A 27050-nucleotide genomic window follows, 5' to 3' on the forward strand; every position below is an offset into this window, starting at 1 on the left:
GAAACCCCTTTTTCAAGACAACAAAGGGAACACCTTAACACATGCAATGCAAGTACCTTACCTCCAGACTCCAGAGGAACTCAGTGTAAGGGTTAATTAAGTGATTGATAGTTGTTCATGTCTATCCCGTAAAAGTGATTGAGATTTCCATTAGACTGTGTGAGCTGGGTCAGTGAGGAAATTCCATAGTATATATCCATTATAATTAATAGCTGTTCACCGCAGTTTGATCTTCCATTTAGATCCTCTAGAGATGTGTATTGTAATGAGTATCATTAAAACACAGGCTCTTTCCACAACATCAATGCAAGTGCAAGTATTATAAAGGCAAAACCAAATTAAATGTTCAGTCAAGTGCATTTATTTGTTCATAACAGTTACCTGCAAAATGTACACATTTGCACAAGATTAATGTAGAGGAGGAATAAAATAATGACAGGCGAGGATTTCTCTGGTCTGTTTTCCTGTGTTGAGACGCGACCGCATCACTATAACCTGTGCACTGGAGGACTGTTTGTGGTGCTCTTCTGTGATCCCACACAGGCAATGATAGCTCACTGGAGGGGGCTGTGCTATCACTCCTCTCCTCTGTTCTATGGGGCAGCTTGCTGCAGAAGTAATACATCATTTCCTTCCATGATGTGACCCAATTTCTAACTGCGGGGAGCGCGAAGGGCACCTGCCAAGGCTGTTTATGCTGACCACTGTTTTGTGGTTTAATCTTTTGGAACAGGGCACATTTAAACCTTTAAATCACACGTGGTTTTCTGATTGAAGTATTGTGCACTTGACTTATCTGAATATAGACTTTATCTGTAATGGGACAGTGTAGCATTCAAATGTTTGGGGTCGGTAAGATGTTTTAATATTGTGAAATATTATCACAGTTAAAAATAAATGTTATCTCTTTGGATATATTAAAATATCATTTATTTAGGCCTTAATGGTCTTTAATCCAGTCTTCAGTGTTAGGCGATGATAACATATTAGAGATATTTCTAGTTACATTTTAAAATGTTACAAATAGTTTTGTGAAAACAACTACATTTTTTATGAATAGAAAGAACAACATTTACTTGAAATGTCTTTACTGTCACTTTTGATCAATTTAACATCTCCTTGTTGAAGAAAAAAATATTAATTTCTTTAAAAAAAACTGACCACAAACATTTGAATGATTCCAGATATATATGTTGTATGGACTTTTAACAGTTCACCAGTCAAATTAATGAACAGAACATTTGCAAAGTTTGTGAACAAATATACTGCTAAAAAAAAAGGAATAATTGTACATAAATGCAGATGGATTTGAAGACAAGATTATGCAATGTATTGTGTTTCATATCCGAGACACTTCCAACTAAAGCACTTCAGTAAAAGCTTTTTTTTTTTGCAACTAGTTTCACTCGCCTCTGAGGTTATCAAGGTGAAGAGTAGGCCTAAAAAAGGGATTTAAGTATAGAGTGCTACAACAAAATAGAGTTCCCAGTGGTAGAAATGTCACTTGACTACAGTTTTAGCTTTTATCCTCGTGGATTCTGTAAGTTAATAACTGCCCAGGCAGGCAAATACCCTTTATTTCACATTTACAAATCGTTCATACTATATGTTCAGTACTTCAGAATGAATATAAATTACAGTCTTGTCATTTAAAGATGTTTACATACCTTCAAACGCAATGCTTTTGGGCAAAACTGAATGTACATTTAAAGAGAACTGAATGTTTTCAGAGGTTTAATACCATTTTCTTTTCGTCCTATGTATAATGTTAATACAATGGTGTTTAAAATCTGCGTTGAATACAGGAGTAACCTCTGAATTTCTGCTTTTCATACTTTTCATACTTTCAGAGAGTTGAATTAGAAATTGACTTCAGCCTGTTGGTCGTTTTTTTTGTGAACAGTTATAGTTAAAGGTGCTGTATGTAGGATTGACACCAAGTAGTTGAACTATTGCAGTCCAAATGCTAAATATTGGAGGGTTTTTTTTTCACCCTGCCCCTACCCCTCAGACTTGACTTGCACACAGGTTGCCAGATTGAAGGCACAAACATGAATGAGCACACTTGACAATTAATTCAATAAAATATGCTGTATTTTCAAATGCCGAAATACAATTGAGTAAAGTGGCAGTGGACGGATTTCACAAACCAAAACAAAGACCAACATTCCTTCCAGGAATGCACATTTTCAAAGGAGAATAATTGACTGTACCATTGTTTTTCAGATAAACATGTATGTTAACTTAGCATGTTTCTTAAATATCTGCAAACATTATGGTATTTTTATGCATTAGTAGAGTCAAAAACTTACATACAGCACCTTTAAATTACATAACTTAATCATTTTGATTAATCCTTTTTCTTAAAAAATGGTTTAAAGGCTAAAATAAGGTTTATAATTTAATATGTATATTTGTACTGTAAATAACAGAAAATAGTAGTTAAGAAAATGTAAAATAAATAAATAATAATGTTTGGTGGTCTGATTCACCACCTTTTCTACCAGTCCAGAGTTTGCAGGCATGATTCAGTTAAATCATATGAAGTGTTTCCATACAGTAATGTTGGTACAGTAGGTGGAAAATGGAGGGTCTGCATTTATCAAGCTATAGAGTCCTGCAAGAGAAGCGTCTCATAAAGGCATGACTCAGTGAAAGCTGCTCAGTATATGTGTGTTTCCCTCATCGCATTGAACTTTTGCCTCTGCATACTTATGCATCCTCATATTTGCAGAATCTGCCTGAACTTGTACATGTTTTCTATTTGAAGATTTCCAACTTTGTTCTAAAGTCATTTACTGTGGTGTTTTCAATTTGGAGAGTGAATCAATGACCAGCTTTAGAGCTCAAATAGGAAATGACCCAGTTGGCTTGAGTCATGTGTCTCGGAGGGCACGACCTGCTGTTTTACAGCCAAGTCTGTTGTGATCTCCTGATCTCACAGTCTTTGTCTAGTTCCCTTCTAACAAACCCTTGTGCCTCAATCACTCCCTCCCCTGCCAACTTAGATATAAGCGCTAAGACAGAGCACAGGCCTCTCTTTCTGAAGTGGGAGTCATATTAATTACTTTCCAAATGTAGTGTTTTGCATTTTTTTATCTAATATGACAGCTGTAAACTTGCCGAAAATGTTACAAAGGTGGCGTCTCTGCCAAATCAATGTACTTTTTACAGGTGTAGATGAATGTGCGTATATGCAAGGAGCAGTGGATTGTGTAATTGGGAACCAGGGAGTTGCATTTCTAGAAGAATTGAGAGAAGATACTGATACAGCAGTCTTTAAGGTGGTTTCCCGGACAGATAGGAGATCAGGGCAGCGATGGCGCAGATGTAAGTGATGATGCCGAACACGATTGAAAGAACAGAGAGCCACAGAGCCTGCCGAGAAGCCGCACTGGCACCCTGGAAATCTCCTTGTGCTGATGCTTTGTTCGTCTGGAGTGGAGAGAAGAGAAGGTAAACAGTTGCATTAATCATAGTGAATGATGTATGTCCATCAGCTCTCTCACGGTTGTTTACTGTATGACTGCAGTGATTAGCTTTCGCGTAGGATAAGTGAAAGGCCTGCGTATTTTCCGTCCTTGTGCTATCTCTTTTATTCGTTTCTCTTCTCCATTCAACTTGGATCCCCTCATTTTAGACAACACCTCGTGCTCTATTGGAAATCAATCACCAGAGGCCTCTCATTATGACACTAATTAAAGTCTGAATGAAATCCATTGATCAGAGTCTTGTCAGCTATGTGGGCTGAACGTCTGTAGTGCCTCCTCCACTAAAAACAGTCTTGAATAGAATATTAAAGTTTCTTTAGTTTGTTAAATAATCCCAGAACACATGAAAAAACACATTGTGTAAAGGTGGCCAATCAGATTACAGCTTTCCAGACTTTAAAGAAGCTTTTGTTTTGAGTTTTGTATTTGATATACGTCAACAAAGGGTTCATCTGAGGATGAGACAAAGACAAATCTTAATAATACAACAATACAATGCCATGTGAGTGGAAAGTAGTGCATTCCCACATTGAAAAAACCTATATAAACATGTTTCAATATATATATATGAACATCAATATATATATATATATGTGTTCCTGTAGCTCAATTGGTAGAGCACTGCACTATCAAGCGCAAGGTTGGGGGTTTGATTCCCCGGGAACACATGATATGTAAAAATTGATAGCCTGAATGCACTGTAAGTCGCTTTGTAAAAAAACGTCTGCTAAATGCAGTAATTTAATTTAATTTAATATATTTACACATATATGTACATATATGCACGCATATATTTACACATATATGTACACATATATATGTGCATACATATACTTATGGCGTCTGTACTTCCCAGTCAGAGAGCACCTGTCCATCAAAAGCTCACTATCCAATCAGAGTAAATCACTGTTAAGCCCGCCATCACGAGAGGTTTGTGTCAAAACACCAAACGAAAAACTGCGAAACGTAAGCGAAATCTGTGGCAATGAATTCAGAATCCACGATTAGCGAAAACAATTCTTTGAAAAACATTAACAAAGAATGAAGTATATTTGAAGAGCCTGTTAAATTTGTGCGACTGAGTTCATTTTTTTTTGTTTTCACAGTTTTTTTTCTTCTTTTTCATCAGCCCACGTCTCGCCCCTAGTCAAACACCACTATATCACGTAACAGCAACAAAAACATGAACAAACACTGAACACTAACATTAACACGGATTAATAAATGTATTGTTCCATGTTCGTTTGTGTACCACGCGCAGCAAATTCATGTCTTCTTCTCAGTTTTAAGTGTATCTCTGGCAGAATTACAGCGCCACATGCTGGTCTGGCATGTATACTACATCGGTTTCGTGTGGACGCGGATATTTCTTGAGACGAGGGAAAAAAAGATTGTGGGTCCGTCTCCGTGTGGACGGGGCTGAAGAAGTAATGGGTACTGACGGTAAAGGATAGAAATGTAGCGGAGTAAAGAGTACAATATTTGCCTCTCAAATGTAGTTGAGTAAAGTCATGAGTACTCCCCAAAGATGATACTCGAGTAAAGTACATATCCCTCAAAATTTTACTTAAGGACTGTACTCAAGTAAATGTACTCCGTTACTGTCCGGCTCTGTATATCATGATAATATATTGCCATAGTTAAATTCCATAACATGCCAATTACATGTTGATACCAATTTCACGTGTTCGCAAATTCATAAGTTCTTGCATAATTTTTTCGTTAATTCTTAGTTTTTGCCTTGATAAATCGAAATTAGAGCTAGGCATCATGTATGACAGTCAAAAATGGGATATGAGCTACAAAATGACCAGATCCTGCCATTAGCTATATAGAAGACATATCTTGTACGTATAGGGCTTATATGTGGATATGAAGAAGCAATACAGGAGACCTATATTTTTATGCACATATATGCATATTTATATGCACATGTATGCACCTCAATTTTGCCTATATGTGGCATATATATGCAGTATATATATGGAATATATGCAGTATATATACGCATATATGCAGCATATATATTATCATATATGTGCATATATGCAACATATATGTGCATATACACTGCATATAGGTTTCATATATGCGCGCATATCCTTGTGGGTTATGTTACGTTTTTAATGCTTTACCAACAATCTACATTTGGTTGATATTTTTTGTCAAAATGTATTTAAACAGACTAGATGTGATGTTATAATTGGGCAGTACAGAGCACTGCTACAGTCTTCTATATAATGGACTTCTAAATATATGATTTATGGGTTGAGTCCATTTTCTTGTCTTCTCCATTAGTTGGCACTCCAATCTGCAATGTATCATCTGCCATTTTCATTATATTTCATTGAAGGGCATGAAGGACATCAGAATTCTTTATGCTCACAAACGATGCAAGGTTATGAGTAGGATAATGATAATAGCAATAGATAATAGTCAGTCAGATTGGAGGAGTCTATTGAGAGATCAGCACAAGTATTTGAGTTTCGCATATGACTCCTCATGGGAATATAAACATTATTTAACTAGAATAATATGACCATGATTGGCAGGGGATCTACAGCTGTACGCACTGTGCATTTTCCATACAAATATTTCAGCTGCCATTATGCATGTGTCCTGTATTTCTGACGAAAGAACGAGCAATGCCAACAATTTATGAATTAATAATTCTTTTCAGTCAGATTTCTCTTTTCAGTGAATTAGCAGAATGTGTTTGCAAAACATATGAAATACATTCTTTTTATACTGTTAATTTGTTCTGAAAAGTCTCATGGAAGCCTTATGAAAGTGTGTAAGCCGATAGCTACATAAATGCTAGACATACCAGAGATTTGGTAATAAGAAACTTAAAAAAAATATATAGAGAGAGAGAGCCCAAGAGAATTAAAATTATTTTTTTTCCCTTACCTTTTGGGAAAGATAGAACGCAGCAATACCCAGAGGCCAGAAACAACAGAGCATGGAGAAGAAAGCCAGGCCCAGGTAATCTTGAGGGATCATGATGGGAAAGTTGCTTTCACTGTCTGTATCACTGAAGTCATCACTGGAGGAGTCCTGCAGTACATTTCACAGTCATCAGCACCAGGGAGGATACATAATGTTACATAATGTCTGGTCAGAAATTATGTTTGTTATGGGATAAAACCTTTATTAATTTATTATTTATTGCATGTTGTATTCTGTTCCTCACAGGAACATGTGAAATAGAGTTTCAGAGGTATGACTCATCTAAAATTGTACGTTATATAAATAGCTTTTGTAACATGTGAACTTCAAATGTAGGTTTTATCCAACAAAGGCAATGACTTGCATTTACTTTTGCCGTTCTGTATAAATGTATCTGTTGCAGATTTTTCTGGTTCCTGTAAGATAATGTGACTGAATGAGGTTATGCCAAATGTGCGCTAGTTGTGCTGCCTACAGGCAAATTCTGACTCATGTTTAAAAAAAGAGCTGTTTTCAATCTGTCTCTTTCTCTAGGACTGTGTCTGACAACTCTGCTCATTTTTTATCTTTCTACAACCATAGTGTTCACATCCTCAAGATGTGTGTCATGTGCTTTGTACTTCATGGACTTCTCTACACAAAAAGGATTCATGGTGTAAGATGCATATGGGAAAGGGAACAGTTAGCCATAGCATTGTTGTTTAGGTCACTGACAGGTGTCTAAGCTTTCCACTACTCTGATTTTTCAGCAGTAAAAAGCAAGAAACAACTACAGTATCTTAACTACGTGCTACTTTTTTCAACACGGAGCAGTGTGGCTTGACAAAATGCTGTATTGCTGTATTTTTCGTCACAATTTATTGCATTGCAGCCATACAGCCGGATATGAGCAGAGGGAATCGTTAAACATGCTCTGGCCTCACTTCCATATGTAGCATTAAGTCTGATGCCTTTCAGTAAATAATCAAATCACTGGTTAAATAAATGATTCACCGATTCATTTTAACCCCAGTTTAAAGGTTTTGTGCCTGAATAGTGAACCCTTAGACTGAATTTTGTTAGCTCTTAGAGACCTGTAGTTAACTTATTTAACAATTAACTAGTAATCAATTTAACTAGATTACTTACAAATTGTAATTGTCACTGATTCCTAATTAAACAACGGAAACTGTAGTCAGTAATTTAATCTATTCTGACTAATAATCTGCCATATTATTACATAGATATGAATAGAAAATATTGCACTAAAATACAAAGAAGATTAAATAAACACTGCATTACATGAACAAGCATTCATAAACATGAAAACACCAAGAACTAGATTTGACATTTTGTCACAGGTCACAGGATATGTCAGTTATAGTTACGAAACGCGTACTAAACAGTCTCAAATGTTATCAAAAAAGTAAGTGCATTTTGTACACATTTTGAAGCTGAGTATGAAACTAATTCACAAAACAAAGTATTATGTGTATTATCAAAGACTATAGAATACCCAAGACGTGTCACTCGTATATGTTATAATAATAATAATAATAATAATAATAATAATTCTTTACATTTATATAGCGCTTTTCTTGACACTCAAAGCACTTTACATAGCCAGGGGTATCTCCTTATCCACCACCAGTGTGCAGCATCCACCTGGATGATGCGACGGCAGCCATATTGCGCCAGAACGCCCACCACACACCAGCTTACTGGTGGAGAGGAGACAGAGTGATGAAGCCAATCAGTAGACATGGGGATTGTTAGAAAGTCATGATGGTCAGAGGGCCAATGGGCGAATTTAGCCAGGATGCCGAGGTCACACCTCTACTCTTTCAGAAAGACATCCTGGGATTTTTAATGACCACAGAGAGTCAGGACCTCGGTTTAACGCCTCATCCGAAGGACGGTGCTTGTTGACAGTATAGTGTCCCCATCACTACACTGGGGCGCTAGGACCCACACAGACCACAGGGTGAGCACCCCCTGCTGGCCTCACTAGCACCTCTTCCAGCAGCAACCTAGTTTTTCTCAGGAGGTCTCCCATCCAGGTACTGACCAGGCTCAGCCCTGCTTAGCTTCAGTGGGCAACCAGTCTTGGGCTCCAGGGTGATATGGCTGCCGGCAATTGTTATGCAATTGCTTACGGGAGGAACGAGGAGATTTCACAAAACGAGTCTTTTATAACCGAACAGGGAGACACAGAACACAAGGAAGACGTTCAAGAGCCGACAAGGAAACATGAGGCAGACAACACATTTAGACTTTGGTATTATGCTAATTAATTTGTCATGTCCATAGCGCCAAAATGATCAAGCACCCACACAAAAACAAGAGAGGGTCTCCATAAATTATAACGTTAAATTGGTGCCTATGTCATCCAAAAATTTCTGATTTGTTTATAACAAAATTTTAGATATAGAAAAATAGTTTATGGCGAATCAATCATGAACAATTTACCACCATTTTCAATTGTTAAAAAGAAACCAATCTGATTATGAGTATTTTAAAATAGAATGTAATTACAAGTACTTAATTCCTAGAATCCGATTATGTAATCAGTGCTACCCAGCACTTTTTGGAACCTGACAAGCCACAGAAGCTATCTTTACCGGTGCTCAGGCTCCTGTCAAATCGACTTTATGGTCACAAATGAATGTCTGAGATCTCACGGGGGGATTTTAAATTATCCGTAAACCTCACAGCCATCTGAAAATGATATAAAGGCCATAAATATTTAAAAGAGTAGCCTTGCAATCATGTTACCATGTCCCACATCACTTTTAAGCGCGTTCTGGTATTTAAATAGAATAATATTTTATTAATGCTGTGTCATAGTAGAGCAGGTCCTCATAAAACACTGCAGTCGCTCGCTCCGGTCTCGCCGACCTCACAGTCGTCTCTCCTCTTTGTTAGCACAGCCTCTGCTCAGAACAGGTTTTTAAATATTTCAATGGCAGCAGTTTTACACTTGACCTCCTGATGAAAAGCGCTGATGGCATGACAGCATGTGTAATCAGTGCTGACAGAGAGAACCTCAAGTGCTCTTTTAAAGGGACTGAGTGTTTGTGTTATGTGACATGCTGCTTTTCAGAGGAATGCTTTTGTGCTCTGACGCAGAATGCTAAGTGTTGGAGTAGGCTATGTTTCGTTTGAGCTGCATGTGGTGGCGCAAAGTAAATCGTGTCCGATTTTTTGACGGACATAAATGGTCGGATACTTTGATGTGTAAAGAAATTGCTTTTTTAAGCCATCACTCAAAATTATTAGAGGGTAAGTCGAATCTGTTGTCTGAATCTTTGCTTTTTTTGGCCTAGATCTTGTTTGCTGGTGTATGAAATAGAAGTTGGCATGGAGCTCATCAGCATCGTGGCATTATTATTCACACGCCAGTGGACAGAGAGCTTTCAATAATCATGCTGGGTTTGAAGGCCAGTGTCTGCGCTCAACATCCCCCCTGCTATTCATGCCTTTTGATTTTTCAATTTAAAAGCTCATTCACCTTTCACTGACTGTTCTGCATTTGAATTTGTGCTGCAGTATCCAGAGCATTAGAGGAGATGCAGGGCTTAACAGCTAGGTGAGTTTCTATTTTTCCAATGCAGGAAGCTATGAGGATTTGGACTGTGAATGAACAACTGCGATGCCAGTAAACAGAGAGTGACTTGGCACAAACTCGGTTCCCTCTTTCTTTACAGAGTTCAAATGCAACGGCAAAGGAATGAAGGGAAACAAGACGATCAATCAAGCAGCCATTGCCACCACTGCTGGAATTTTGGCAAGGCCAAATCAAGATAAAAACAACAGGCTGAAAGTGTATTTGTACTGTAGATACACTAGTGTGGGGGTTTTCAAAGTCTCATGTACACTAATGCAGCATTTATTTCATTACAATAGAGTAAAAACAGTACTACTGTGAAATATTAGAATTTAAATATGAATAATTTAATATTTATAAGTAATTTATTTATCTAAAGTTAAAGCTGAATTTTCAACAGCCATTACTCCACTCTTCACTGACACGTGATCCTTCAGCACTATTAATAATGTTAATAATGTAATATTAATTGAACACATAATTTTTATTTATATGTTATACTTGTATATCTTGTGTGGAAACATCATTATTTGATAAACGAAAAGTGAAAAAAAAATAATAATTTGAAATAGAAAATATTTTTGTATCAATATAAGTCTTTCATTTAATTTTTGATGAATTTAATGTGTCCTTGCTAAAATCAAGCTTTTAAATATAGTGTGTGTGTGTGTGTGTGTGTGTGTGTGTGTGTGTGTGTGTGTGTGTGTGTGTGTGTTTGTGTGTGTGTATCTATCTAGATATATAGATTTTATTTAATTTTTATTTTTTTAAGCCATGGTATTTCCTTATATGTAATCAACTTTTTCTATGGGTCTGGCTTCCGGTCTCATCTGTGTCCACTCCATCCAGCTTTTTTTTAGCTGAACAAAACAGTTAGCATTGCTGCTTGATATTTGAAGTTGGTGTGTCTTATCATATTATTTTAATGTATTATCTTAATTATGAACACATTGGTTTGTAGTGCAAACAGTTTACCATTTACTGCACGTTGTTATTCTCCTCATTATTTACCAAAAGTGGCGGCTAATGGACCAGAAGTCTCACCCATAGGCTTTCTTCCTTACTTTACTTAAGGTGGATACATTTATTTTTGTATGTGTTAAACACAGAGTCAAAATTGTCTGTACTTGAAGAAACACAGTGTATTGAATTCTGGAGGAAAAATCTTACCTCAAAGTCTGGCAAAAGGTCATCCCTATCTTCTATGCTGTAGGATACACTATGGACATCTCTTGTCTCTGCCAGTAACTTCCTTTCCAATGGTGAACCAGGGCCGATGTCCACAAAAGTGGTTTCCAGATACTCCTTACTGTGGATGCCCAGGGAGTCAGCAGCAGCCCAAATGGTAGTGGGGGGATAAAGAGTCTCTAGAGTGCTAGACAATGAACATGGATCCAGGAGCTGCTGCTGCTGAATGTCTGTAGACCTGCAATAATTCCTCCAGTCCAGAGGGGGCAGTCTTTTGTCCTCCTCATTTCTCATCAACATGCTTTTGAACAGTCCACTGCCACTGGTGCCGGTTCCACTTGAGTTTTTGGGGCTGCTGTCACCCAGCAATGGATGTTCTAGCTCATCCAGATTCTCCATTTTCCGAGATCTGGATCTGACATCAACTAATGCTTTCCGGTTAATATGGCCAACAATTTTACTTTTATGAATATCTCATTTATAGGATAGCAGTAACAACAATTGAAAGCAATTTTTGGTTGATTTCACACAGATACAAGCATTAACCTTAACAAGGAAACTAACTCATGTGTTCCTCCATCTCCTCCCAAGCTGACACCGTGATTTTAGTCCATGTGTTTAAATGCACAGAATTCTCGAATGTTCAATTTTCTTCACATGTCAGAAGCTATTCGTTCCTTTGCTTGATGACTGAATGCAAGATCCATGTAGCACGTTGTCCACATTTGGATATATCTCAGCCCATAAATATGCTAATGTGCTTCATTTTGCACCAAAAAAGATGGAAGAAGTCACTTCTGATGATGGAAAACCATGATTAGCAACAGAATGTAGACAGGTTGTGATAAAATAGTGAAGATGTTAAGCGTGCACCTCCCTTCTGCTCTCACTCATTCAGACGAAATGTTTTGAACAGAATTCTGTAGTGGGAGACTTTTATCTAAATATGTAGTGGGATAAAAATAGCTGCGATTTAGACAGTCCAAAGCTGATAGGAATATTCTCTGAAGTGCCAAAAGCTTTGAAGGAAGTGTCAGCGTAAGCGTAAAAAAAGAACAGCTTTATCAGCTATGCATATGTATATATAAATATATCGTTTTAGTCATCCAGTCATTTTTCAGAGAAATAGACTTCAGACGTCCATAAAAATAGTATCCTCTGAAGTGGGGCTTCCGGTCAGCAAGTGCTCAAGAAAGCCATTCCGTTGCCAAGGAGAAATGTCTATTTTCTATAACAGCTATTGATTTATAGCACTAGCTGAGATCAGAAAGCTCTTGTGGGGACCTGTATCTTTAATGCTCCACACTCTCCCAGCCTTATGAAGTCTCTCAGAGTCGTCTCCGGCACCTCTCACCTCTCTTGGTGGTACTTGGACAGTGCTGCCAAAAGAAGAGAACAAAGTCAGAAAGAGCGTTTAGCTTCAGTGCATACAAGAGCGGCTCTTGGTAAGTGATCCCCAAGTGTCTCTATTTTATAAGGCCGGTCTGCTATAATGCTTGAGTGGAAGGATGGTATGTGCCAAGGAACGGACACTAGTGAACTCAAAATCTGCCTCTGAACACTTCTAAGTGGTCTATTCTAGGAGCACGTCTGTCTCAAAGGCGAAGAGCATCAGTGAGAGGGCAGAAGGCTCATTGGTTTGGAAATATGGTCAAGCGGCCCAAGTTCTTTAAAAATGGTTCAAGAGCACACCCTCTAGATGTATTTCACGTCAACTAGTCCACTTACTGGCTCTGCATTCAAATCCCTGTGGCCCTCACCTAAAAACACCCAAACAGCCTTGGTAGCAGCGCTTGAATCTATCGCCGGAGAGAAATTGAGGTCCAGCAGAGGTCTGCAGCTCTAGGTGGTGTATTCATAAAATATTTCCAATGTAAACACCTGGTCGAATGCCTAGTTATATAAGTTAGTCAGTGTGAAATGGAGCTTATGATGTGGTGACGTCCTCCCTCTGTGATATGCCCTTCAGCTTGTTTATTCTGTCAGTCAGAGTCATTTGTCATCAGGATGTGAACCATCTTGATTATTCATTAACTGGTGACCGCTTTTCTTCTCCACAATAGCCTCTGGTTTAATAAACCAGTTACTCTCTAATGCACTGTATATTGTAATGTGTATCTTGTCATACATCTGGGATTTATTGTAACTATCACGGCATATAGTGTGACAATTCTGGGCTTTTTGTGAGACATTTTTAAAGGAATAAAATGGTGAAGGAAATGTTAGGTCTAATTCAAATAGGTAAGTAATCATTCTAAACTATTTGTATGCATACATTTACACTTATTTGTATGCCTTATATGTTGAAACCACAAAATGTTTCTGGTCTTGTCATATTCAGTTAGGAATTACATGAATCAAGATAAAAAGACACTTCTAATTATTGTGTGTGTGTGTGTGGGGGGGGGGGGGGGTGCCTGCCACATATTAGCAACTTTTTTTCTTTCAGAATGTTAACTTGACATTGAAACAGTGTAATTAAATTTTATAGCTGTAACAATCACTTGACATCTCCTATATCGTGACATACGAAAATATGGAGCTTATAAAGCAAAAAACAAAATACACTATATACACTCACCTAAAGGATTATTAGGAACACCATACTAATACTGTGTTTGACCCCCTTTCACCTTCAGAACTGCTTTAATTCTACGTGGCATTGATTCAACAAGGTGCTGAAAGCATTCTTTAGAAATGTTGGCCAATATTGACAGGATAGCATCTTGCAGTTGATGGAGATTTTTGGGATGCACATCCAGGGCACGAAGCTCCTGTCCCGTTCCACCACATCCCAAAGATGCTCTATTGGGTTGAGATCTGGTGACTGTGTGGGCCATTTTAGTACAGTGAACTCATTGTCATGTTCAAGAAACCAATTTGAAATGATTCAAGTTTGTGACATGGTGCATTATCCTGCTGGAAGTAGCCATCAGAGGATGGTGGTCATAAAGGGATGGTCAGAAACAATGCTCAGGTGGGCCGTGGCATTTAAACGATGCCCAATTGGCACTAAGGAGTCTAAAGTGTGCCAAGAAAACATCCCCCACACCATTACACCACCTCCACCAGCCTGCACAGTGATAACAAGGCATGAAGGATCCATGTTCTCATTCTGTTTACGCCAAATTCTGACATCTGAATGTCTCAACAGAAATCGAGACTCATCAGACCAGGCAACATTTTTCCAGTCTTCAACTGTCCAATTTTGGTGAGCTCGTGCAAATTGTAGCCTCTTTGTCCTATTTGTAGTGGAGATGAGTGGTACCCGGTGGGGTCTTCTGCTGTTGTAGCCCATCCGCCTCAAGGTTGTGCGCGTTGTAGCTTCACAAATGCTTTGCTGCATACCTCGGTTATAACGAGTAGTTATTTCAGTCAAAGTTGCTCTTCTAAAAGTCGGCCCATTCTCCTAAAAGTCGGCATTTTCACCCACAGGACTACCGCATACTGGATGTTTTTCCAGTTTTACACCATTCTTTGTAAACCCTAGAAATGGTTGTGCGTGTAAATCCCAGTAACTGAGCAGATTGTGAAATACTCAGACCGGCCCTTCTGGCACCAATAACCATGCCACCCTCAAAATTGCTTAAATCACCTTTCTTTCCCATTCTGACATTCAGTTTGGAGTTCAGGAGATTGTCTTGACCAGGACCACACCCCTAAATGCATTGAAGCCACTGCCATGTGATTGCTTGAATAGATAATTGCATTAATGAGAAATTGAACAGGTGTTCCTATTAATCCTTTGCCTGCGCTGCCGCTTTCAGAGCACCCTTCACAATGCACGTCCCACTGAGAGCAGAGACTACAATACCCACACCCTTGAGTTTTACAAGTGAAAAGTGCATGCTTCGCTTTTGCTGTTGTCAGTGTCAACCACTCAACGTGCACCATGTCACAAACTTGAATCATTTCAAATTGGTTTCTTGAACATGACAATAAGTTCACTGTACTAAAATGGCCCCCACAGTCACCAGATCTCAACCCAATAGAGCATCTTTGGGATGTGGTGGAATGGGACAGGAGCTTCGTGCCCTGGATGTGCATCCCAAAAATCTTTGGTGTATGTAAAAAAAATGGGTTAAGAAAAGCCAGATAAATGAGTTAAAGGTTCAAAATGAATCAGATGATCATAAAAAGAACAATTACTTCCTTAAAATCACCTTTACATGTCCTGTGGGAAGGGGCCTTTTTGAAGAACTTTAGTTATTCACTTGAGCTTAGAATGACCTTATGAGTAGAATCCCCTTACTGCAGTTACCTTAAAGGGTGGAAAAAAGTGCAGTTTAACAGTCTAGAGTTTCCAATTCTATGACATTAAATTTGATGTATGCCTTTATTTGATCAGTCATTATTGGCTGAAGAGTTTCAGTCAGTGGGTGCTAAAGAGAACAACTTGGTCTGTCACATTTCCCAGGGTCCCCTCTGTCAGTCAGTCAGCCCCTGAAAAACCAGGATGACAGTCTCAGAACGACAGGCATCTGGTGCAGGTGAGCGTCTGTCTCTCATTGCTAACCTTGTGCTGTTTTCGATCAGTCCTCTACATGCCTGTCCGCACCAGTCTAGCACTCCTGAAATCATCTCTGTCAATCGCATTATGTAGCTGCTCGAGATTACCCAAGGCACAGCTGATTATTTTCTAATTTATTATGTAAATGGATTTGGTTTAGGATGCACGCAGCATCCTTTAAAATGATTCTACTAAGTGTTAATGAAAACTTTGAAAAAAGGATTCAGCATACTTAATATTAATAATATGCAAGAATACTACATTAGAAAAAAAAAACGTTTTAATATAAATTTAGATTTTAACGATTTCCTCAAGGCAATCATTTGCCCTCTGCAGAGTGTGCGAGTGAGTATAATATAAATATGCAGTAAAGTGATAGTTCACCCTAAACCTGTGAACATTTAGCAGAGTTTAGCAGAATGCTTGAGTCCTTTGCCATATAATGAAAGTGAATTGTTGCTATAATCTATAAAGCAAGATTTTTAGTCAGGGCCGACCCTGGCCAATTTCCTGCCCAATGCAAGATTTTGCCTGGTGCCCCTTGCCTCACATTAACATTAGTGAATGTATTACTAACTTGAACTAACAATGAACGATAAATTTGTAACAGTATTTATTTTAAATTGTTTTCAGTGAAAATTTAAAAATATATGTGCTGCCTAAGTCACATTATAAATGTAACACAAACAGCAAGAAGAATTGCATCTGGTATTCCTGCACAAAACTGTATTCATTTGAACACTTCTCTATAGCATACAGAACGCTTTTATTGTAATATTATAAAATCATATTACTGAAGTAGTATTGGTAATAAAAAAAAAGAAAAACTAAAAAAACCATTTGCTCATTTTGGTGTCCTTAGGTCTCGTAGAGCCAATTTAGCAATTTAGCATTTTTTTTTTTAAACCAAAAACACAAGTTAATGACTGCAGCTTTAAGTATACCAGTTTTAGCATACCAAAAGTACAATTGCAGTGTAATTTTATTCGGTACATAAATATGTAAATGTATTTGTAGTATACTGTACTTAGCATGAAATAAATGTATTTCAAATAAGTTTTTTTTTTTCACTAGGGTAAACATTTGACATATATTCCTTCACAATGCAATGAATGGCAGACTTTGTTAGTGCTTTTGTCAGTTGTTTGACAGATCTTATGCTTAAAGCATGAATGCAGTTTTGAAAATAAAGCTGACACAAAGAGATGATGAAGTGATTCATACAGTTGCCCACTCATTAGGTCATTATAAGATTTTGTGGAAGGCAAAACAGATCAGTTCAGGTTAAAGGTGTTGACACTGTTTTCTGTTTTGTATTTGTATTTGAACTGGCAAAGGAATATTTCAAACTATTTTCAATCAAAAATAGTCTATGCCTACTGTTTTATAGTCATACCCAGCTGCTTTACCTCAAATATAAAAGTATAAAAGGAAATCTGATTTCAGCAGCACATAGAGTGGCATGATAAAGAAAGAAATTGACACTATAGTGGTGCACTTAGATCAATAAAGTAGAAGCAAAATCGAATTGCATCTGATTTTATACACTATCCATTACCGCACAGAGCATCATGAAGATATATGGAGCACAGTATGGGAGTGTTCAAGTCGAGTGCAGATCTGGATAGCAGTGAGTGCTGAAGCCTGCATTACTCTGCTTCATATTGCTTTGCTGTGCTCTCCTGTCTTTCTCCTCCTATACTCTGGTCGTGCAGACAGAACGCCAGGGTGATAATTCAGGAGCAGATCCCTGCTCTCTCTGACATCAACATTACAGCAGTGTACCTCTAAACACATTGGACCACCAGGAGAACAGGCAGCATGGAGAGGGCCACAAATATCAGGAAATAAAAGATGGACAGACCTACACCCACACACATTCACATTGTTTATAGTTCTTAAAGGGACAGTTCACAAAAAAAATAGCATTGGGTCTTTTGTTTGTTTTCTTCTAATGTGACGTGCATCTGAATGTAACCGATTATTCTAAAAGAAAAAAAAATACAGTGAAAAAAAGTAATATTGTGACAATACAGCAACGTTCTATTTGAATATATTTTAAGTTTAATGTGTTACAGTTTATATTGTGTGTTTTGTCAAATGCAGCCCTGTTAAACATAAGAAACTTCTTTCAAAAACATAAATGGAATGCAAAATTATTTCTGTTAAATTTCTGAATTATTTAAAATATTGGTCTGGTAGTTTACATGGATGTCCAATTTATTATCAAATCCTTCTTTTAAATCAGATCTGTTCGGTGAATCAGTTCACAATGCGAATAATGTGAAAGTGTATATTTCATATATAGCACAATAGTCAAATGGACCACTTTTATTAAGCATTTATGGTACTTTTGTGAGCTTGAAAGTTCCAGTCCCTATTTGTTCTCATTAAATGGAAAATAGGAACCAGCACATTATTCAAAATTCAAAATCTCTTTTTGTGTTCCACAGAAGAAGAAAAATTTCAGACGAGGATGACTAAATGATGGCATTATTTAAATTTCAGGGTGAACTTTCCCTTTAAGCCACAATGGCTTGCTTCCAGAGGAGATGCACTCAGCTTTATTGCTAACCCCCAACCCCATCCAGTCACCATAAAAGGACTGCTGTCAGCTGCATTATAAGCCTGCCTCCCGTTCTGATTTCTGCCTCACACATAAAACACTCGGAGACTGAGCTCTACAAGGACAGCACAGCAAATCAGCACCAGCACTTTTACAGAGAACCCTTCTCTCTTTTTCTGGCTACTTTATCTTCTTTTTGCACTGTTTACTACTGACCTCTGTCCTTTATTTGATTCCTTTAACCTGTTCAGCATTATTTCAGCTTAGACAAACTCAGGGTCCCTTTATAAATGTGCTTTCAAATCCCCCCCCCCCCCCCAAAAAAAACATCACAGGGAGCATGAAATATAACAATGTGTGTCCACCATGGATGTACATTTGGTATTATTAACACTGGGTTCTTAAAGGGAAAATAGGTTTCATTGTACCATTTTAAGTAATTTCTTAATTTCTAGCATCACCAATAAATAGCATACAGTAAGTAAACAAACAAACAAATTAGTTAACTAATGAATGAATGTTTCTAGACAAGTTTTTTGAACACGCCCCCAGCTGCCATTGGTCAAACAAAGTTTTACCCCTAGCTCATTCCATTGGTTGAGCCAATATTGCTGTTTGTAGGCCAAACAAAGCAATGTATAGACAGTGTTTTCATTTTTTTACATGGACAATTAAATGAAGCTTTGTATTTTCATACATTATAAAATGTAATTTATTCCTGTGATGGCAAAGCTAAATTTTCATAAGACAAATTACTCCAGTCTTCAGTGTCACAAGGTCATTCAGAAATTATGTTGGAAACAGTCGCTTAATATTTTTTGTAGAAAACGGAATAACTTTTTTTCAGGATTTTTTTTATAAATTTAGAACAACAGCATTTATTTGATGTATAAATCTTTGTAATAAATCGTCTGCACATTTAAAAAATCAATACTATAATCTGTCATTATTTGCATTTTCCCAATTAAGTTCAGATAGGAAACTCACTGTTAAGGGGAAAACATATTTGTTAATCTTTTATTGATTTCTGTGTCTTAATCTTTGAGAATGGGAAACAGAAGAGGAAACAGGCCAGACTCAGTAAACGGCAGCAGGAGGAAGCAGCTACTGTAAGTGCCAATGAACAGGCTGATGGACGACAGATATTGCACTGATAGCACAAGAGAGATAGCGTTCTGAGTGGAAAGGCAATATCAAGCACACTCACCCTTCAATATACCAACCATGACTGGAACAAAGCATGATAGAGAACAGCTGCGTTTTGCTAATTAAAGCAAAAATTAACTCTAAGTCTTTAGGATTGCATCTAACAGTCTTTAGGATTGCATCTAACATTTCGGATTGCATCTACAATTCTAACATATTCATGTAGTTCTGAAGACTAATGAGCCTAAGTCTTCATTCGTCATTTCTGTGCTGTGCGTCTCTGTTTATATACTGTAAGTGAGCCTTTATAATTCCAGCACAATAATTCCTTGAGCCCAACAGTGTCACATTATACTCAGGAAAGAAAGATACATAATTCCTCCCTAAATGACATTATAATGGAAAAAGGAATTCAGCATGGCTGAGGGAGGGGTGCTTTTAAATCCCAGCATTCTGTGCGTGTGTTTGGAAATGAGCTCATTTATCAGTCATCTTTCAAGTCTGATTGTTCCTACCTTCTCTCTCTCTCTCTCTCTCGCTCTCTCTCTCAATCTAACTGTTCTCGCTGTAACCAGGGTTACAAAACAGTACTATGTCTCTAACTTGGTATATACTGCAGATGTAAGATGCAAGAGGCTGTTAACAGAACGCGTTTTGCATTCCACCTGCTTTTCTATCGTTTTTCTATGTAAATGTGCTGGACTAATGTTGAGGTCAGTTGTGGTCATGCTGTATTTTTCCATTCCAATGTATGTAATAAGTAAATGTAATATTACAAAATGTCAAACCTTTGTTTTGGTCAACAGATATTTTAAATAATGAATTTAAAACATTTTAAAATATGTAACAACTTGCCACTTACAGTAAATATTTATATCACGATATGGTACGTATCTCGATAGTGGGTTCACGGTACGATCCATATCATGATATTTTGAATAAAATGTACAAAATTAAGGTAAAATTCAAATAGATTTATTTCGAAAACATAAAAAAAACTTAAATTTCCTCCAAACAAGATCACATTTCAAGGTTTAATAAAAACCTTCTGTATTCAAATTAACAACTGAATACGTATGTCTGTCACTGATTTTTTATTTTTTTATTTAACATGAACAGAATTAGGAAACATAAGACAGAACTTCTTAAAGCTCAAAAAAAGTGTTCTTTTCAAGTACGTTCAACATAAACACTAGGGTTTAAGTTACCAACAGTTTTTCTTTTACAAAAAAAAAACCAGCATATCTGCATTTTCTGGCAAAAGCTATGATCTTTGAGCTTTCACAATATCCCCTGCCATAGAAAAAAACATTTTCACTGGGAACAGAAGTTGCTGGGACTGTTAGGTAAGCCTTGGAACGAGAGGAATGAAGTGGGTACGTTTGAGCGTTTTCTTTCCACCATTTCAGTGGACAGCTAGTGAGGGGAATAGAAGTGTCTTTGTCTTTAAGCTGAAATGTTTACGTTTTATTGTCCAAAAACCACTGGGTTACCATGGTACCATATCCCAAATCCTGGTAATACCATGGTACTTTTTATCAGTGGCTTTCCTTCCACTCTGCCTCGTCCTCTATTCTTTTCCCTGTCATTTCCTCTTCTCTCCCCCTGACACTCTCTGTCTCTCATTCTCTCCCTTGAGTTGGCGAGAGCAGTCAGTGTTTCAGAGGAGCCATTTGCACATATCTTAGCTGGGTGATTTCTCTCATCCCTCAGGCCCCGCTGTGCCCCACACCAGCTGTGCCTGAGAGAGGGAGACAGACAGTGAGCATACAGACGCTGTAGGGGCATTTCCCTTCCACAGACTGATGTGTGTTTCAGACTTTATATGTTTGTCTATGAGCCATAAACTCTCTGCATCTATGTGTATGACTCTTTCTCATTATCCGTAATCTGTTTATAATGGGACATCTCATTATTCTTGCTGATCCACTTGGGTGCAGAAAAGGGCACCAGGACTTGACAGATCTATACTTGTGACAATAAAGCATGAAAGAAAATCAGAGCCAATTGGATAGGAATTGGTCTTCTGTTTGAGTTGCATTTTTTCCGGTTGCATGTCTGAAATCTTTGCGCACATTGCTCTAGTTTCTGTGGTGTCCAAACGATGAGAAATGCTGCTTTCGCAGGCAGTATCCGGGGGTTGAAAGCATCAAGGCATGTCCGAATGAAATCTTTGCATAACATTCTGTTGACTGATGTCTTCATAAGGTTGGTTGAATGCAACATAGATATCCTTTGCTGCCTATTACATCTCGCAAACCTGGCATGACTGAACAAACATTAATAAAAATGACATTCGGTGGAGCAGTTGAAAAAATAAGTCTGTCATATATAATGTCTATTTTTATATCTACTTTTCTACTAAAGTCCCGTTCACACCAAGAATGATAACTATAAAATTAACTTTAAAGATAAAGATATTACCATCCATACCAGCAGACGATATCGTCTGTTTATTAAGGGCATGCTCATCCACTGCTTTAAATTCTCGAGCTTGTTATAGCAGGATGGATTCTGATTGAGTGTCGATGTTTTTATCATCCATTAGAGGGAAAGAATCATTCTGGAAGTGATTTTAATAATATCGTTTCGCTGTCCCTTTAACGTTATAGTTGTAGCGTGGACTCTGCAACAAGTCAGTCTATTGTTCGTTATCTGGCTCGGTGTTCATCTTCAGTTCTCTCTTCACAGCAGTTCAGTCAGTGTACTGTTTGAGTAAATGAATTACTCTAGCATATTGGTTTGTTTGAACTCAGAGGGAGTGTCAGCCACATTAAAAAAAGTTAACAGCTGAAGTCATTTGTGGATTAATGCGTATTGGAGATGCAAACCGTTTAAAAGATTCAGTATGATTTGGTGATCTGGTTCAAGAAGAACCGGTTACATCGAATGATTCGTTCGCGAACCGGATATCACAAACTGCTTTGTTATGAACTCTCTCTCAACAGACACGGAAGAGAAGACAATTCTGACCAAAATGTATTTTCGATGCTTCAAAAAATTCTAACTGACCCTCTGATGTCACATGGACTACTTTGATTATGTTTTTATTACCTTTCTGGACATGGACAGTATACTGTACACACAGCTTCAATGGAGGGACTGAGAGCTCTTGGACTAAATCTTAAACTGTGTTCCGAAGATAAACTGAGGTCTCACGGGTTTGGAACGACATGAGGGTTATTAATTACATAATTTTGATAATTGGGTGAACTAACCTTTTAAGGCTGCATGATTTGGGGGAAAAAAATCAAATTGCAACATTTCTGATAATTAAAGTGCACCCAAAAATTCTGTCATGAATTACTCACCCTTATGCCGCACCAAACCCGTAAGGCCTCCGTTCATCTTCGGAACACAAATTAAGATATTTTTGATGAATTCTGAGAGCTCTCTTACCCACCAATAGACAGCAATGTACTTACCACCATCAAGGTCCAGAAGCGTAGTAAGGACATTGTTAAAAATAATCCATGTGACATCAGTGGTTCAACCGTAAGTTTACAAAGCTACGACATTACTGAATGCAAAGAAAAAAAAAACATCTTTATTCAACAATTCGTCTTTTCCGCATCACCCTTATGCCATTTTGGAGAGTATCACACACGTAAACGACGTATGCTGTTCTGTGTCAGCTGCGCCACACGTGTTTCGTTCAGTTCAAAGTGTTAACAATGTAGAAAATGACACAGAACAGCATGTTATTTATGTTCAGTGGATGACACGAAGGAGACGAGTAATTCATGAATTAAAATTTTTGGGTGAACTATCCCATAAAAAAGCTCCACATTTGTTGTGCTTGTTTATAAAACTGCACAATTTGGGGAAAAAAAAAAAATTACACTAACTAAATTAAAAATACAAAATAATAGCCATATTTCTTATGTTTTTTTATATTTTTATTTATTATTATTATTATTATTAAATACTAAATTTCTATTTTATAGTGAAATATATACTTTAGTATTATATATAATTAATATAAAATTTAGAATTTCAGAAAAAATATAATGATGAAAATTTAAAAAAACATTTACAATACTAATATTTAATATAATATAATATAATATAATATAATATAATATATTATATTAACTGAGATGGCTACAAGACACGAGAGCTATGCATAAGGAGCAAAATCTGATCAATCAGATCTGCTGGTGTATTGTCCTCTTATGACACTTTCAGCTGTATGTGCATGTTGAGTACACAGTGAGGTGTGTGTACTGTACTACACAAGCAGCTTTCTACTGCTAGAGGGCATTTAATAAATTAAAAGGCTTATGATGGCATCAAGGAACCAAACAAGCCTCCAGGATTATTTTGCTGATGCTAGAGTTGGATGTGGTAGGGGAACAAATTTCAGAACTAGCTTAGGTTCCCACTGCTCATGTAAGTGACACATTTATTTTAGTTAGATATGAACAGGTTACAGCATTCACACTGCCCTCATAACACTGGGAGTAGAAGCGTAGCAGTAAATAGAGTTCCATTCTAAGCTTATTTTGTCACATGCAGTACGCTACATAAATATTGTATTTTTGTGTTGAACATGCACCGTAAACTTATCAGTCAACAAAATGTTTTGTGATGTTGGCCTTTAAAAAAAAAAATGATAAAAGTAACGTAACTGAATATAGGCCCTATACCATTTTGAGGGATGTAAACAATAGCAATCTAACACAACGGTCCTAACTACTGATCTGTATATACGGTATTCTCTATTATACAGTCAAACTAAAAATTATTCAATTATATCAAAAAAAATTATATCATATATATATATATATATATATATATATATATATTTAAAAAAAAAAATTGTAGTGTGTGCAGGACGTAGTGTGTTCATTCATGCAAGTGAGGATAGCAAAATTAAACTATGACATACCCAAAAATTCTTCATACAGTGGATTACCAGTAAAAAAATTTGAGACCAAAATTTATTTACTTTGAGTTCTTGTCACATTATATCACCATTTTCTTAACTATAGCTGGGGGAAAAACAGTGATAATGTGAGAAATGTTGAAGGTGTCTGAACAAATTTTGGTTTGACTGTAGATCAGCGGTCCTAACGCATTTCCAGGTTTACACTTTTACATTCTATAACTTCTGAAAATCCAAAAAGGTTGATGAGGATTGCACACTTGTTATTGTTCCAGCACAATCAAATATACTTCAGTACATCTTTAGTTGGGCTTCAGCACTACTTCCTCACAATTATGGCGCATTAAGTACAAAATCAGTTGTTCCAATTTTGCAGACTTCGAGTATACTTTTCTAGAAAACTAAAAGTGCAATAGCAGTGTGTTTTAATTATGTATATAAATATGTAAATCAAGTATCTTTAGTATACTTGATATGAAATAAATGTATTTCAAATACACATTAGTATATTTTTCCACAAAGTTGTAACCTAGAAATCAGACCTAGAGCAAAGAAGGAAAGAGCTCTCAGTTTCCTGACCTCTTACTGGCCTTCTCCCCCATCATCTGAGTCAGAGACCACAACACACACACACACACACACGCACACACACACACACACACACACGCATGAAGAGAGTGCCCATCCCACTGATACCCATTACATGGAATATTTAACACTTCAAATATTCTAAAAACAGCTTCTTTGCACTTCATAATGCCAATACAACAGACACAATAAGGCAGCTTGTCTGTGAGACGTTCTGCGTTGCTGGGAACACATTTAATTGAATGAGAATTCCTCTCACATGTCGCACATAATCACCGGCTAATTGTTTATTACTCAAGTTAAGTAAAAGGTTATCTCACCAGTATGCGGCAGGCAGGGGGATATGGCAGCACACTGCATGTGACAACACAGAGTGCTGATAAACAGCAGGAGCTGTAGTGTGTGTGTGTGTGTGTGTGCGTGTGTGTGCGTGCGCGTGTGTGTGTGTGTGTGTGTGTGTGTGCACGTGTGTGTGTGTGTGTTTGTGTGCGCACAGGACAGTTCAGATTAGTAGTGAGATTCGTCAATCAGAGGCCATGCACAGAGACTTTACGGATAATAACACAAAAGAAATAATGAAATAATTTCCTTTTTATTGTAATCTGAGAGTATGATTTGTAGACTGAATTCAATAGTTTGTGTATGGGGTGAGGAGGAAATTGAATAGAGGGTGTCACTTTTTCTTGCTTTTTAATAAAAGTGAAAAACGTTTTGAGTAACTGTCTCAGTGCATTTTAAACATGGGAATTCATTTATTGCTGCAATCTCTTGGGAGCATCTACTACATGAATCACTACAGAGGCAACGGTGGATTGCAGATACAGTGAATAACTATGGAAATGTCTCTCTCTAATTGGAACTGCAGCAGTTCTTCTAAACAATAGCAGAAAGTGTGTCCTTGACCAAACCAGCCCATTTCCTGCGGAGCCACGACGTACTCGTGTCAATGAAGTCAGTGACACAATAACAATGAGCAAGGCTTGTGTGTGGTATGATTGCCAGAAATATCATTACATACAGTACCATGCAAGAGACACAGAAGACTTTGGCGTCACACTTTGTGATTTAATTTGTTTGACACAAGCACCAGCTGTGTACGGAAATCAAAAGGATTGTTTGAAATCTTGTTGTGCGTTTTAAGCAGCAAGAGAACAGGTCAGAGGTCCGAAAAACAGCACAGCAAAATTGAAAAATGTCCCACACATCTGCTCATCCAGGATGTGACATGAAATATTATACGTCCGAAGAGGAATGCAGATAAAGATAGTATTTACACCCAGACCACCCATAAAGAAACTGCATGGCATGAATACACCGGACAATACTGATACAGCAAGTAAATATCTGTGTATGTTCATTTAAAACTGGACATATTTACAAGTTGAAACTATGCAATATGTACGATTTTAATATATATATATATTGCATATGTAAGATATATATATAAATATATAGTAATGTTTTAAATATTAGGTGTTATGTAATTAATACATATACTACTTATCTAAAAAAATTAAATATGAAAAACATTTATCTTAAAAATGTATTATTATATATTATTATTATTTAAAGATTTATGCATTAAAATCAGTTTTTCTCTCAAAAGATAAAAGCAAAACGTACCTCTTCCTTGGATCCTGAGCTCTTGCGATGTTGTCCGTGTGTGGGTGCGTGTCCAGTGGGACTGGAGCAACTGAGTGGACCAAAATAGATGAATCCAGTGGCCCAGTTTGAACTTCAGCAATACTTCAGCACCAAGACATATTCTCCATTTGTGTGTACGAGCATCTCTGACGAGAGATTGAGAAAGAGAGAGAGAGAGAGAGATGGGATGGTGTTCCAGTAAAAGAGTTCAGAGAAGTGACGCTTCTTCTCTCCCAAGTTGAGTGCTGTTGTAAAGCGAGCGTGTAAAGACCCACTGCAGTTCACAGTGCTCCTGATGCTTACACTTTATTCTCTCTTTCTGCTTGTCTCTCAGTAGTTGCTCTTTTAATCCTGTTTATGCTGGGTATTTATACCACCAATGCTCTTCTAAGTCCCCTTGGTGAGACTTTTTAAACTACAGCAGTGAAGCGGATCCGTGCATCTTCCTCTCCTCTTTTCTCTCCACATCTCTCTTTCCCTCCTCCACTGTCTTT

At 37.3% G+C, this 27050-nt stretch overlaps 1 protein-coding gene across 1 annotated transcript; it reads right to left on the reverse strand.

The window, feature by feature from the left end:
• Nucleotides 1–338: 338 nt before the first annotated feature.
• Nucleotides 339–27050, reverse strand: LOC127977860 (synapse differentiation-inducing gene protein 1). The gene is made up of 4 exons (XM_052583033.1): nucleotides 26536–27050; nucleotides 11197–12593; nucleotides 6402–6548; nucleotides 339–3435 (listed from the first exon to the last, which is right to left on the reverse strand). Exons 2-4 carry the CDS (start codon nucleotides 11611–11613, stop codon nucleotides 3280–3282), a joined length of 720 nt encoding a protein of 239 aa, XP_052438993.1. The 5' UTR covers nucleotides 11614–12593; nucleotides 26536–27050; the 3' UTR covers nucleotides 339–3279.

This window comes from Carassius gibelio, chromosome B18, assembly GCF_023724105.1.
Source record: "Carassius gibelio isolate Cgi1373 ecotype wild population from Czech Republic chromosome B18, carGib1.2-hapl.c, whole genome shotgun sequence".
NCBI classification, from domain to species: Eukaryota; Metazoa; Chordata; class Actinopteri; order Cypriniformes; family Cyprinidae; genus Carassius; species Carassius gibelio.